Source organism: Mastigoproctus giganteus, chromosome 11, assembly GCF_048544385.1.
Source record: "Mastigoproctus giganteus isolate SK-2022 chromosome 11, ASM4854438v1, whole genome shotgun sequence".
Taxonomy (NCBI): domain Eukaryota; kingdom Metazoa; phylum Arthropoda; class Arachnida; order Uropygi; family Thelyphonidae; genus Mastigoproctus; species Mastigoproctus giganteus.
In genome coordinates, this window is record NC_143585.1 from 142,444,564 (window position 1) to 142,460,198 (window position 15,635).

At 35.8% G+C, this 15,635-nt stretch overlaps 1 protein-coding gene across 1 annotated transcript in view; it reads left to right on the top strand.

Annotated features, from left to right (window-relative positions):
- Window positions 1–15,635, top strand: part of LOC150078485 (deubiquitinating protein VCPIP1-like) — a 326,611-nt gene that overhangs the window by 154,081 nt on the left and 156,895 nt on the right. The window contains exon 10 of the mRNA XM_090384583.1: window positions 8,416–8,570. Within this exon, the coding sequence (XP_090240709.1) occupies window positions 8,416–8,570 (155 nt within the window). The remainder of the gene's footprint in view (window positions 1–8,415; window positions 8,571–15,635) is intronic.

Below are 15,635 nucleotides of genomic sequence, written 5' to 3' on the forward strand. Positions count from 1 at the left end.
TTAACAACTAATGAAATCGACTTCATCCTCACTAACAGAAGATATATTGTGAATGATGTTACCGTCCTGAATAAGGTAAATGTTGGAAGTGATCACAGAATGGTAAGATGTACACTTGATATAGATGTAGGAAAGGAAAGGAAAAAACTGACTCGAGTAAATAATACAAAGGTCTTTAAAATAACAGAGGAGGAGAAAAAGCAGTATGTACTGGAACTTAAGAACAAGTTTGAGCTTCTGCAGACTGCTCAGGACCAAGATATCGACGAGGAATATTACAACTTTTTGAAAGTGATAAAGCCCAAGAAACCTATAGGGAAACAGAAATCCAAAGAAGAAAAAATTAGTCAAGAAATACTTGTCATGATGAACCAAAGACGACAAATGAAGAGCAAGAAAAACACTGACAGGGAGAAAATTGAGTATACTGAGTTATGCAAAGCCATTAGAAAGAGACTCAGAGAGGACATAAGAAGATTTAACATAAGAAAAGTAGAACAAGCATTAAGGGAAAACAAAGGATTTAAATCAGCAGCCATGAGCAGTAATACAGAAAGACAAATGATACTAAAACTGAAGAATAGCGATGGTGTACTTATAAACAGCAGAGAAGGCATAATTCAAATAGCAGAAGACTACTATAGAGAATTATACAAGGAGCAAGGGAATGATGCCAGCAGTGGGGAAGATGGATTGCAAAGTAGCAACACATACAACATACCCGATATTCTTCCTGATGAGGTAGAACATGCATTGAAGAAAATGAAGAATCGGAAAGCCCCGGGGGGAAGATGAAGTTACTGTAGAGTTGTTAAAATTGGGAGGAAGAGACATAACACAAAAACTGGCAAGGCTCTTCACAAAGTGCATTAGAAAAGGTGTGATGCCTAAGCAGTGGAATAATGCAATCATAGTTTTGCTGCATAAGAAAGGAGATAAATCAGAAATTGGAAATTATAGACCAATTAGCTTGTTATCCCATATCTACAAGTTGTTCACAAGGGTCATTACTAACAGATTAGAAAGAATACTTGATGAGAATCAACCGAAAGAGCAAGCTGGCTTTAGGACAGGATTCTCAACTATGGATCACCTTCACGTAATATCACAGCTAATGGAGAAAGCAAATGAATATAAAACACCATTATGCCTGGCATTTGTGGATTATGAAAAGGCATTTGACTCCATACAGCATAAGGCAATGTTTCGGGCACTGGAAAGACAAGGCATAGATACTCCATATATTATGATTTTGAAGAAAATATATGAGAGTGCTACATCCTTTATTAGACTAGACAAAGACAGTAGCAAATTTAAAATCGAGAAAGGAGTTCGACAAGGAGACACAATATCTCCGAAGCTGTTTACCGCTGCCCTTGAGGAAGCTTTCAGAAGATTAGACTGGTCGCAGAAAAGAGTCAATGTGAACGGAGAGTACCTATACCATTTACGATTTGCAGATGACATTGTGGTCATAAGCCACGATCCCAAAGAATTAGAGGAAAATCTTAATCAGTTATGCACAGTTAGTAAGGATTTTGGACTAAAGATGAATATGGCTAAAACAAAAGTAATGATGAACAAGTATGCCACGGAAAGGGAAATAATGATTGAAGGAGCAGTAATTGAAAAGGTGGAGTCATATACTTATCTGGGACAAGTTATTAGCTGTAATAATGATAAATGGCTGGAAGTCAAGAGAAGAATAAATTTTGGATGGATAGCATTCAGGAAATATAGTCACATACTGAAGAGCAATATCCCAGTTTGTCTGAAACGTAAAATAATGAATCAATGTATACTCCCCACCATGACTTATGGAAGTGAAACTTGGGCACTCACCAAAAGAATGGAAGAGAAGCTAAGAACTACACAGAATGGAATGAATTATATTGGGAATCAGACTGTTAGATAAGAAGAGAAACACGTGGATTAGGCAGCAAACTCAAGTAAAGGACATTCTTATCAAAACTAAAGAACTAAAATGGTCTTGGGCAGGACACATAGCTCGAAGACATGATGACAGATGGACTAAGAAAATAACAGAATGGTACCCAAGAGGAGCTAGAAGAAAACCTGGAAGACAAAGGCGGAGATGGATAGATGAAATTCATGAGTTTTTGAGTAGTAAATGGGTGGCCAGTGCTCAAAACAGAAGGAACTGGAAAGTTGCTGGAGAGGCCTTCATCCTGCAGTGGATTGAAAATGGCTGATGATGATGATTTCCAGATTATGGCAGTATGTACTATGTGGTGGATTATTATAGGTGTGTATTATTATAGGTATGTACTATACAGGTATTATGAAATCACTGGCATGTCGTATCATAGATTCATCAGAATTGTTAAACTTAATGTGACAGAGAGTGGAGAGATTTTGTAAGAGATGGATAATTAATTAACCTAACTGTCCTTTTTTTTTTTTTTTTTTTTTTTTCTTTTGAATGGATTCTAGAAGCTGAGAGGGAGATTACTGGGGCACAACCAGAAATGTTGGAGCTGTATTCTACAGTATGATGGATTTGAGATTTGTACAGAGTGAGTAGCTGTTTAGAAAAAAAGTAATGCCTAGAGCAAAATTGAAAACCTGGTTTTTTAGATGCAGAAGAATGTCTAGAAATCTGAGTGTTATTTAAGATAAGCCTAGGAACAGAAGAAGAATCTGCTTTGTGATATATAAGACAGGACTGAGTTTGAAATTAAGTTAATTTCATCAGTCATTCTAAAACTGAGTCGTGTCTTATATCTTTGCCACAGTAAAAATTACCTGAAGAGCAGCATTTAAGGAACAGGTAGTTGATATTTGAAAGTTGAAAATGTTTGTACAGGGCATGGTTTCTCAAACTGAATGATGGAGCGCAATATGCTATCATCGGCTGAACTATGGATGGGATTTCTAATCAATGGAAGAAGGTCAATAATATACAAGAGGGAAAAGAGTGGGAGAAAGGATTGAATCATGAAGTGACACCATCATTAGTGGAGAAGATAGTGAGCCATCTACCATTACCCACAGCGAGTGGCCAGAGACAAAATTGATACCCAATTTCGAAAAACAGTCGGCAGTCCATAAGATGGAAGTTTATTTAGAAGACCTTTATGCCAAATGTGATCAAAATCCATTAAAATGTCAAGAGCAACTGCTTGAGTTTCATCAAACTTTTCTTTGAATTTGTGCATGAATGGGTAGAATATGCCAGTATACCAGCAGGTTGACACTAATGGAATCCGTATTTGCAATCATTGATCAGATGGAAAGTTTCAAGACAGTTTAAGAGTTGGCAGTTAATTGATTTCTCCCTTACTTTAAAAAGAGTAGATGTAAGTGCAATAGGATGTTAAATGGATGGGAGGGATTTCTCACCCTTTTTAAGAACTAGCTGGATATAAAAAAATTTCCAAGCAGAAGGAAAAACACCAGTGCAATAAGAAAGTATAAAAAGATGAAATAGAACAGGGTTAAGCCCAGGAGCACAGGTTTTGAGAACAAGTGGGGAAATACCATTAGACCTTGAGCTTTCTTGCCATCAATATCATTCAGAATTCTGAGAAGCTTTTGATGGAAACCATAGGAGGCATTGAGTGGAGTGTACTGGAAGTGGTAGGAGGTGATTTAGCACAGTCATTAATAGAAGAGTTGAAAGAAAAGTAGGATGCTAGCAGGTCTGCTTTATCTTTTGCTGAAGTGGCAATAGAACTATCTGATTTTGACAGAGGTGGTGGGAGTACATGTGGGCAAAAGTTTCTTCCAGTATTTTTAGCAAGGACCAGAATGCTGGACTGCTATTTGGACAAGAAGCAAGCTTTCTTCTCTTAGCCTACTCAAAATCTAGTTTGGACTGATTAATAACTGCTTTACAATTGTTGAAAACCTGGTTTAGGCAGAAAATAAACCTGGAGATTTGGATGCAAGCCAATTTGTTCTTATTTTGAACAACTTTAGCAGATTTATTGGAAAGCCAAGGTTTAGATAAAGGAAGTGATTTTAATGTGGAGTGTGGAATAAAGGATTTCATCTCTATAAAAATAATTTCAGTGAAATGATCTGAGCAAATATTGACATCAGAAGGTTTAAAAACAGTAATCCAACCTCAAAAGAAGAATAGAAATCTAAGAGTGTAGTGGGAATTTACCAACCAGTCAGTCTAACTTCAGTAGTAGGGAAACCTATGGAGGCAATGATCAAGGGTGGAATTCCATTTAAATAGAAATGGAATTCTGAAGGATACGAACCATGGTTTTCTAAAGGGAAAATCATGTTTAACAAATCTGGTTAGCTATTTTGACAGGGTCACTCGTGAGCTGGATTTAGGGAATAATTTCGACACTGAATCAAATGCAAAGAATTTGATTCAGTCCCACATGAGTGGTTACTTTATAAGCTGAAACAGGTTGGAATCACAGGGATAGCAGGATGGCTTCAGGGCAGGAGGCAGAGGGTTGTAATAAATGGTTATTCCTCAGATTGGGTTAATGTAAGAAGTGGAGTTCCCTAAGGATCAGTATTTGGATCACTGTTGTTTTTTACTTTCTTAAGTGACATCAGTGAAGGAATAGAGTAGTTAATGATCACTACCAAGCTCTGCTTGGTAGTGATTATTAACTTCTTGAGAGTAACCTAAATAAACTTCATGAATGGTCAGAAAAGTGGCAGCTTTGCTTTTATCCAGAAAAGTGCAAGGTCTTACACCTGGGGAACAGTAACTCCAAAATAACTTATACACTTGGCAGAGTTGAACTCAAGTTATTAGTGGAAGAAAGGGACTTGGGAGTTACGATACAGTCAGACATAAAGTTCTCCAAACATTGTATACAGGTTGCAAGGAAGGCCCATGGTGTCTTTTCGATGATCTATTGAACATTTTGTAATAGAGATACGGACGTCATAATTCCATTATATAAGGCTATTGTAAGACCTGTGTTCAAGTATGGAGACCATACCTAAAAAAAGACATTGAGCTTCTTGAAAGGTTTGAAATTGGATAACTCGCCTGGTGAGTTCAGCAAAAGGGCATCCATATGAGGAAAGATTTTGAATATGTGGGTTGCACAGCTTGGAAACTAGGCATTTTAGAGGAGACTTGATTGAGGTGTTTATGAACGAGGACGAAATTTTTATGGTTTAAATGATTCTAGAACTAGGGACCATAATTTCAAGTTACTGGGGGAGGTGTTTAGACTGGATTGCAGGAAGTTTTATTTTACCCAGTAAGTTATCAATTACTGAAATAAGTTACCTATATGGGTGGTAAAGGCTAAACTTTGGGGAAATTCAAAGCTCAGTTGGTTAGTTACCTTTGGAGGAGGGAAATCCATGGGTTGTCTAGTTCCTTTTCTTTTATTAATTATTAAATATTGATTTTATTTAATTTTATTATTATTTTACTTTTTTTTTTTAAATAGTGCACCATATGGGCATTACTAATACTAAAATAAATAATACTAATTACTATAATTTAAAAATCATAAATTAAAAAATGAGAATTATTCTAAATTTTATTTATGTTTATGCTTTTTACCTGTTGGCTTGTGGTTTACTGAAATTTTTTTCAGTAAACCACAAGAATAATGACAAGAATTTCAGTGAACCACAAGAAAAATTATGAAATTTTTTTCAGTAAACCACAAGCCAACGTGTTTTGTTATTTGGCTTAAAATCCTGGCCATTGACACCTGACAAGAGGCTGATTTTGTAAGTTGTGTGACAACATCCTTATTCTGTTGATTTTGTAATTATTCTCATTTTTAATTTATAAATTAATTTAAGCTAAAAACTTGCAAAATGAGAGATAGAAATTTGTTCCAGCAATCAACCACTTACTGGCTAAAGGCAAATTTCTACTGATCTATTTTGCAACTGTCTTTCCTCAGTTTGAATTTGTACCCATAAGTGCGTAATCTGAGCAAGTGGAAGAATCCCATCAGCATTGAGCTTGCTCAAACCATTCAAAACTCTTTTAGATCTCCTTGCAGGTGCCTAGTCTCCAGGCACTGCAATTTGCAGAACTTTTCTTGATAAGAGCACCCTTTATTCCACTCATCAGTCTGGTTGCTCTTTTCTGTACTCATCCCAGCAGCTCTACGTCCTTCCTAAAATGAGGCCTCCATACCTGTATGCAATACTCAAGGTGTGGCCTGACCATTGCCATATACAAAGGGATAATCACCTCCTTATCCTTGCTAGCAAAATTCCTGCAATCATTGACAAAACGCGTCACCTGCTTTGTCTACACTGCACAGAAAACATATCTGACTGCACAATTACAAGTCTTTTTTTCATTCCCCACTACCCTGAATATAGTACCACACAACCGGTTCATTTCTCTGTGGGTACAGCTAACCATATGCAAACTTTGCATTTGCATATGGCTAGCTGCAACCACAGAGAAATGAACCAGTGGGTTTGTCACTTGTTTCAAAGGTTAGTCACTTGTTTCTTAAACAAGTGACTAACCTTTGTTTCTTAAACAAGTGACTAACCCACAAGTTCCAGTCAATAGAAAATGAAAATCTCCCATTATAAAATATTCTGATTTATTGGGCAACTCTTTTTCTCTACAGTTGTTCGTTATACTTATCAGAGTCATATATGACTCTGATGAGTATAACATGCTTCTACTCTCATTTTTGATTATCAGAGGCCTGAAATGGTGAAAAACCATTCTGATCTCCAGAGAAACTTTAGCATCATCCCATAACTTCTCTCATACAGTATGAGAATAACAGAATAATTGCTCTAAGTCAGCGTTTCCCAAACTGGGGTCTGCGGACCATTTCTGTGAAACATTCAGAAGGTATCGAGTAACGTGTTTATTTTCTTAAAAAAATATACTGATAGAATCAAACAAATTTTGTTATAGAACATTACTTATTTTCAGGTGCCTCTGTAGTCAGGTGGGCAGGAGTGGCAGTGCGTAGCACAAGCTTCTTGATTAGACTGGGGTTCGAGCCCATGACCACCAAATGCGGAGATTGTGGAAAGGTCAGGGAATGACCACCGCATATCCTCGGTGCAATATGGCCTTAGTTGCTAATGCTCCTAAAAAAACCAAATAACAATAATTACTTATTTTCAATATGATTAGTATCTATAATTATATACATATTTCCAATTATTCATCATATGTATAGCAAATTGATGATAAATAATAAAGTTGAGTTGTTTCACATATAAAACTGAATTTTCCTTTCAGAAAATAGTGTTCACATATACATATACAGTAAACCCTCGATTTAATGGACTAATAGGGGAGAAGGGGTGTCCGTTACATCGAATGTAACCTGGGGGGCATTTTTTATTTTTCTTAATGTAAAAAAAAAAAGCTTTAATATAGTATACAGTACTATACAATATAAAATTATATTGAAAAATTTGGCCTTTGATTTATGGATCAGAAACAGTTTTTTTTTTTTTTTTATGCCGTAAATTTCACAAACACAGCAAAAAAATGTTCACAAAAATTTGCTCTAATTTCTTTCCCACATTTAAGTTCACACACTTTCTTTTAACTCCTCTATCACTTGATGCCATTTTAAATTTTAAGGATTGCAAAATTATTTAATAAAGTCACAATTCAGAAATCATAGAAACACTGTATATAACCTGACTGCATGATAGCTTGAGGCAAACTGAGATCGAAACAAAGCAAGTCGAGTCGGTAGACCTGCAGTTTAGTGTCCCGAGTCATGTTCAGCTCGCAAGTCACTGCCTGCTCTTATCTGTAATATGGGAAAACAGCTATTTGAACACGTTTTCAGAAAGAATAAAAAACAATTTCCTGAATTTTATTATAAAAATAAAAGTAGGTTATTATCAAAACGATAATGGAAGTAGGTAGTTATTATTAATTTTAATTTAATAATAACACTGAAGTTTTGTATAACCTAAAAAAAATAATATGGTCAAGATTAATATGTACATTACTGTATTATTATTTGTCAGTTATTATTAAATCGAGGATTTACTGTATATATATACACATTTGTGTGTGTGTGTCTACAAACATGTTTTGATTTTTGAAGGGGTCCATAAATCTGAGTAGTTTGGGAACTGCTGCTCTAATTGATTAGTTAGCCATAAAAAATGCATACCTTATGGCCCAGGGATGATACTCTCACTTAGTTTTCTAAACTAAGAGAGGGAAAGCAATAAAAATTCATCAATGAACCTAGACTATATTAAAAATTAATATCATTAAAGATTTATTTTTAAAATAAAATTATATTTTACCATCATTCTACCTCTTCACGAATAGCCACTAATAGGACAAATTTATCGGCACAGAGATCTAAAACATTCAAAAACTTAATTCATTTTACAAATATATATGGTTTCAATTTCAGTGATCTCCATTTCCACCCTTACACTAAGCCCTAAAGCATTTCTTCCAAAATATTTTCTTTTCTTCCCTTCTAGGGGTGTTTGGAAGTGAACGTATAATACAGCGTGTAGTAGATCAGATCTTGGAACAAACGAAAATGCCTGAAGATTCCTCTGAAGATGTAAATTCTGCTTCCACTTCTCATTCAAATAGACAGATTACACAGAAAATGATTATTTGTGGTCACAAGGTAAAAATAATTCATATATTTTATATATCTGTGCACTCTCTTGTCAAAAGCTAATTTTATGAACTAATTTCATTAATTCAATCATAAATAAACACATTATTATTTTTGCACAAAGTCATCATCGTTTTCTATGTACTTCTATCATCTCTGAGTCAGATACTGTATTCCAATCCTGTAAAAGTCCTTACTCTTGCTCTGGAGGGCTTCATGAACACTATGCTTGAAATGGTTGTTGGCCACAAAATGGGTCAACAACCAGCTCAAGCTTTAAAATACTTTGTCACTCTGATGTTCCCAGGGTGCCTCAGAGTGACATAATCACTAGTAGATGTCACTGACTGAATCCACATTGGCAATCATTGAGCAGATGGAAAATTTCTTGTAATTTAAGAGTTGGTAGTTGATAGATTTATTGATTACTTTGGAAAGAGTAGAGCTGTGAGACAGTAATTGGACGGAATAGATTTGTCACCCTTTTTAAAAACTGGCTGGATAGGAGCAAATTTCCAAGCAGAAGGGAAAATACTAGTGGAATAAGAAAGTATAAAAATGTGACACAGAACAGGAGCCAGCTGTGTAGCACAGGTTTTGAGAACAAGTTGAGAAATGCTCTCAGTACCTGGCTATCTCTCTCTTGGCATCAAGATTCCTCAAAATTCTTCTGACATCCTTTTGATGGAAGGCCACAGGTGGCATTGAGTGGAGTGTACTGAGAATGGTAAGAGCTGGTTTACCATGATTATAGTACAAGAGTTAGAAGAAAAGTAGGGTGCTAGTTATTTGGCTTTTTCTTTAGCTGAGGTAGCAGTAGAACCACCAGGTTTTAAAATAGAATAGATGGGCCAATTGCTGCCAGTAGCTTTTGGTAGAGACCAAAATGCTCAGCTACTGTTTATTCAAGAAACAAGTTTTCTTGCTTTAGTATAGACAGAATATGAACTTGGGTATTTGGATGCAAGCCATTTGAAATATGTGACATTCTTATCGTGAACAGCCTTGACACATTTATTAGAAACAAAGATTTAGATAAAGGACAAGATTTTAAGTTGAAGTGGGGAATAACGTATTTCATCCCTTACTAGAATAAGTTCATTTTTAGAAACTGAACAAAAATTGACTTTAGAAGAATTAAAACAGTAATTCAGTCAAGGAGCAAAAGAATGTATATCTTGCCTTTCAGTCTTTCATTCGGCATTCTTATAATGCTGAACAACATGAGACTGAAAATGCCCATGACAGAAAGGCTTTGTTGGAGAGGAGAACATTACCAAGTTGTGATCTGAGATGCCTAGAAGGCATTCTCTTTGAAGTGTGTTCATGAGAAAAAGATAGTGTTGGCTCTGTGAGTTGGGATTAACAGGTATTTTTGTATGTAAATGAATCTGCATGAGATCATTAGTAATTACAAAAGCCTCAGCATTTCAACCAGTAGTTGAGGCAACCAATACTTAGGTGTATCAGTAAAAGTAAGTGGGGCTTGGCGGACTGTAAGTGTAAATGGACATCATTGAGATTGGAAGTGAGTCCATGTATATTTGTGAAATGAATGAGGAAGTGTTTGGGAAGCTTAGATATTTTTGCAGATTTTTCTGTTTGACTATTCATGGTGCATTCAGTAGATAAAGTAAAAGTAGAGGTGGGGACATGTTGTATGAAGTAATGAGTTTTTGGATATGGAGTACACACAGCAAAATCCTGCTCCTTAACATAATGTGGCTTTGACAATGCCATTCACATATGCACTACTCAGACTCTCTCTCTCTCTCTTCCCCCCCCCCCCCCAGCAGAGTAGCAAGATTACATACTGGTTGATTTGAATGCTTTGTAGACAGTTACCAGTAGGATTCCATCTGGTGGACTATCTAGTAAGCAAAGTGGTAGTATTGCACTGAATGATGAGTCATCTATCACCTAGTGTTGCTGAATGACACTGAAGGATGGAATTCCTCTGTCTGGTGTGGACAGCACACCTCGTACTCTTGCTTAGACTGGTTCACATTTGGGTGGTCGCCTCCAGTATACTAGGTTTAGTGTTTCTGGGCATGTGCATAGAGGAGAGGGGGTGGGGGTAGTCAGGATTAATAGCAGTCCCACCATCATGATGGTGCAAGCAGAGGATTTGGTTGTTACAGAACAACTGCACTTAGGTCAACTTGACTCACTATTGTCACCTGAATATTAGTTCCATCAGTGTTTTAGATTCCCAGATAACAAGCCCTAGCCCTAGTTTGACATATCTGAGAATATCAGTGACCAGCCTCAAGGTCCAATTTTAAAATGAAGCTATGCCGTACATTGTAAATAATGTTTTATAACTCTAATAATTTAATGTCTTAAGTTTAATTGTATTTTTTAACATGCTATACCATCTTACATCTCACATATTTAGGACATTTCTCATCACCTGGCTGATCAGGCCCTTACCCACTAATGTGACTCACCCCCCCCCAAAAAAAGGGGTCAAAACCATTATATAACTAATGATATATACATTAAATAATCACCTAAGTTGACAACATAATAATCAATTATAATTAACATTATAACACAGATTTGCAAAATTACTTTCAAAGCAAATAAATTTCTTGAAAGGTAAAAACTGATTCTTATTAAATTAGTTGTACACTGGCTACTTTTGAGTTTTTTGGATGGAAGTCATTGCTTTATGTTGAGAGTCCATGCACAGACATCTCTTTTTATTTTATTTATTTTTTTCATCAACTGAAAAGTTGCAATGTCTTCCGTTCTCAACTGAGTAAAAGTGTTGTCTATTTAAAATGGGATACATTGAGCACACACACACACACACACACACACACACACACACACACACACACACACACACACACACACACACACACACACACACACACACACACACACACACACTAGGGTGAAACTGTTTGTTTGCTGTATATAGTGATGTTCTTATTGCCAAGTCATGTTTATTGTAAAAAGTATTTTATAATGAAAACCATTCAGCCAAAGCTGCATACTTGGTTTTAGCACTGCTGCAAAACTTTTTTTTTTTTTTTTTGCTTTTAGCCATCACAGAAAAAAGTTGCTGCTCAATAATCAGTGATTACTACTTTATTAATGTATTTGCTAGTTGATAAGGCACACCAAACCATAAGATGCGCCCAGATTTTAGGAGGAGAATTTTGAAAAAAAATATTTTATCACATATATTTGAAATATAAATTCACAAAAGATATTTTCTTTTGGTTGGATGAGAACCATGGTGTCTTTTAGCTACCTCATTTCCGGTTTTTTTTTTTTTTTGTTTTTTTTTAGCATAATTTAATACCTTTGTTTTTATGACAACATTATATGAAAACCACTTCTGCCTTTAACTCATTTCATCAGGGCTAAATGTATAACAAACTCAAACTACCACAAAACACGCATTCATTATTTAAGAGATGCGCATGCTCTCTCTCTCTCTCTCTCTCTCTCTCTTGAATAGACACCTGTGAACTGATCTAATTGAGGTGTTTAAGGATTGAGCAAGTTCAGTGCTGAAGGAATTCTTCCTCTTGCACAGAATAAACACATGAGGGGTCATAAATTCAAATTGAAGAAGAATGGTTGCAGGATAGATGCACAGGATTTTTCCTTCAGTCAGTGGGCGGTTGTTTGTTGGAAAAAAGCTTCCATCTTTTGTTGGAAAAAAGCTTCCATCTTTTGTTGGAAAAAAGCTTCCATATTTTTTTGTGGAAGTGGGTAGGTTGAATAAATTCAAGGAAAACTGGACAAGTTATTGGAGGATAATGTGGGAAGTTTTTTGTTTTGGCTGATGCTTTTTCAAGCTTGCTTTCTTACATCATATCAAATATTAATGCGAGCAAGTAGTAGTCATAATTTTATAACTACTACTAATTCTTACCGCTGGAGCATGCTGAAAACAATTCTTGTTTCATGAATTCAGTCATATCAGGTGATAAGACATGGGTATATGGTTATGAACTTGAAATAAAGGCTCATATTTGCAGTGGAAGATTAAAGGTTCGCCCTGTACAATGTACCAGTGGAGAGTTGTTGAAATGTTAAAATAATGTTGATCATTTTATTTGATCCTTTGGTATCATATACTAGGCATTCACTTCTGCACATTAGATAAATGGATCAGAAACTCTCTAAAAGTATATTGGGATCATTACAACAAAAAGTAAAGAATAAATTATCTGGATTATGCATAAAGGTACTGCAGTGATCCACTGCACACTCACTGTAGCTGGAATTTTTGGCTAATTGTTGGTTCCTGTGCTTCCACAACCAAGTAAGAAATACTATTCAAGGTTTAGGCCTAAATGGATGCCAGATGAAATAATGAGACTGTGGCAGAGAAGAAAACTGCACATAGGATGCAAATAAATTATCAGGTGATAGAGAAGCCTATGGTAGTTATAAAGTAGTCTGCAATCAAGTCACATAGGAGGTTAGACAAGCCAAGGCAGATTACAAGAAATCTCTGCCAAGAAAAGGAGCAAAGACTTTACTTATATTAACGGTAGAAGGTAGGGGCTAAATCACATTAGTTCACTTGATGTCAATGGTTTAACTGTTGATGATCCTGCTCAGGTTGCTGACATGCCGAATAGGTATTTTGCATCTACATTCATGTAAGAGGAGGGCACCTCCGTAGCCCGGTGGGAAGGAGCAGCAGTGCGTAACACATGCTTCTTGATTAGACCGGGGTTCGAACCCGTCACCACCAAATACGGAGGATGCGGAAAGGTCAAGGAATGACCGCCGCATTTCCCGGAGCAATATGGCCTTAGTTGCTAATGCTCCTAAAAAAAAAAAAAACCAAAAAAATGTAAGAGGAATTCTTTAGAGAGGGTAATACCACTACTTTATAAAACTCTAACAGGGAGCTAAACTATTTTGTGATAACTGAGAGTAGAATAGAAGAGAAATTGTTGAAGGTAAACATAAAAAAGGCACCTTTAATAGTCATATATTAAGAGAGGCAGCAAAAGAGGTAGTAAACCATTATCCTTAATTATGAGGGCATCTTTGGATCCAACGGAGGACCCTGTGGAATGGAGTTGTGCAAATGTATCCCCAATTCACAAAGGGGAATCAAAGGGTAGCATAGTAATTACACACCTGTTAGCTTAACTTCTGTTCCAGGGATAATAATCAAGTCACTGGTTAAAGAAGTAATTGCCAGAGCAGTGAGATATGAGTGTAGGTATACTTCAGTCACAGCATGGGTTTGTTAAGGGAAGATCTTGTCTGACCTTTTTGATTGGGTACTGTGATGCAGTGACAAAGGAACTGAATGCAAAAGGTGATTTCGATATCATGTACTTGGGTTTCAGGAAAGCTTTTTAAACTGTTGTACGTAAAAGACTGCTATATAAATTGGAGAAGCATGGCATGTGGCATTAAGGGCAAGTTACTGCTATGGATAAAGGTATAGTTGAGTTGGAAAAGACAGAGTGGTTAATAACAACAGAGTGGACTAATGTTATTAGTGGGAAATCACAGGGTTCTGCTGGGTCCATTGTCGTTTTCTGTAATTACACTCTCTGCATTTTGAAAAAAATCGATGTTTTCTTAGAAAATGGTGTTTCTGTATCATTTTCTAATGTTAATTTCAAAAATGACTTATGTTTATTTCCATCATATCAGGTTTAAAATCACAAAAGAAAATTAGATTTTTCACAAATTTTTATTAATTTTGGCAGAATTTGTGCACTGAAATTTTAACAAAACACTGCTCTTACCAAACTTATATATTTAAATACATGTTGAAACGGCAGTGTGATAAAAAAAAAAAATCTACTAAACACTCACCTCTCATTTTAAAAACTAATCTAAGATGCATTAATGTAGGAGTGTAAAAAAATGTATCTTCACACATAAATAGTATGAATCCTTGTTCTTCTCTTCTCAACAATACACTTGAAGTTAATGCGTGCCTATTTTTCTCTTTTGTTCATAGTTCTTTCAAAATCTCATTCCCTAATCATTTTGGGAAAACCATGTTCCTCTTAATATTTGTCAACAACTTCGAGTTCTCATGTGTTTCTTTCAAATGCACAGTGTGAGCTCCTGGAATTGAGCCATATTTATTTCCATTGTGGACAACACACCTTTGAGAATCCTCTTTAATGAGTCGATAAAAATTCCCCTCTATGTAGGATTGTAACTAATTCCTAAATAGTTCATTATGTAATTTATATTACCCCAAAAACCATAGTCATTCTCATAAAAGTAGGGGACTAGTTCTCATTCTCTGTGTCTGTACCGTAAGAAAAACATTGCATGTGCCAGAAGATTTTTTGATCTGAGTCTAGAACCGAAGAATTCTGCAGATTCCTTTGGTAAATTTAAATCTCTTACAAGATCATTGAGTTCATGCTGTGAAAACAGTTGAGGACTGGATTCAGTATCTCAAGTCATATGTAGACTCATCTTAAATGAATAATCATCTTAAGGAACTTCCATTCTCCAAAATAAGGAAGGGCAAGGAATCAACAGGTTATCTCCATGTGGGACTGGTCTAATGGAAGACGGAATATTAGAATACATAATGCCCTTCTTACTCTTTGCATTGTGTTTATTCCATTGTATATTCCATCTGCTCCCACCAGATTCATGGGAATTGCAAATGGTATCACTTTCTTTTTACCATTTTTCCACAATTTCAATTCTGTGACATAGTTTCAACAAACTTTATGTGGGGTCCAATGTTTATTGGTCACTGAGTTTCACTTCAAAATAAGCATAACATACAATTTTTACAAATTCTGTAATATCTTGTCTTTGCTTGAGGAATATGTTAACTTCCATATATATAAAAAAATAAGTTTGGGTTGTTCAAACACTTCAGTGAAGTCATTTCACTCACTTTGACACGATAACCTCAAAAATAAATTGAGCTCACACTAATGAACACTGCTGCATGGAGCTATCAAGGTTAAGAAACAAATGATGAAAGGCAGTGTTGCCAACATGTGAAGATTTAGTTGACAAATTCCCAGCATTTACTCCTAACTTAATAAGCACAAGCTTCTTCATTAGACCGGAGTTCAAGCCAGTCACCACCAAATA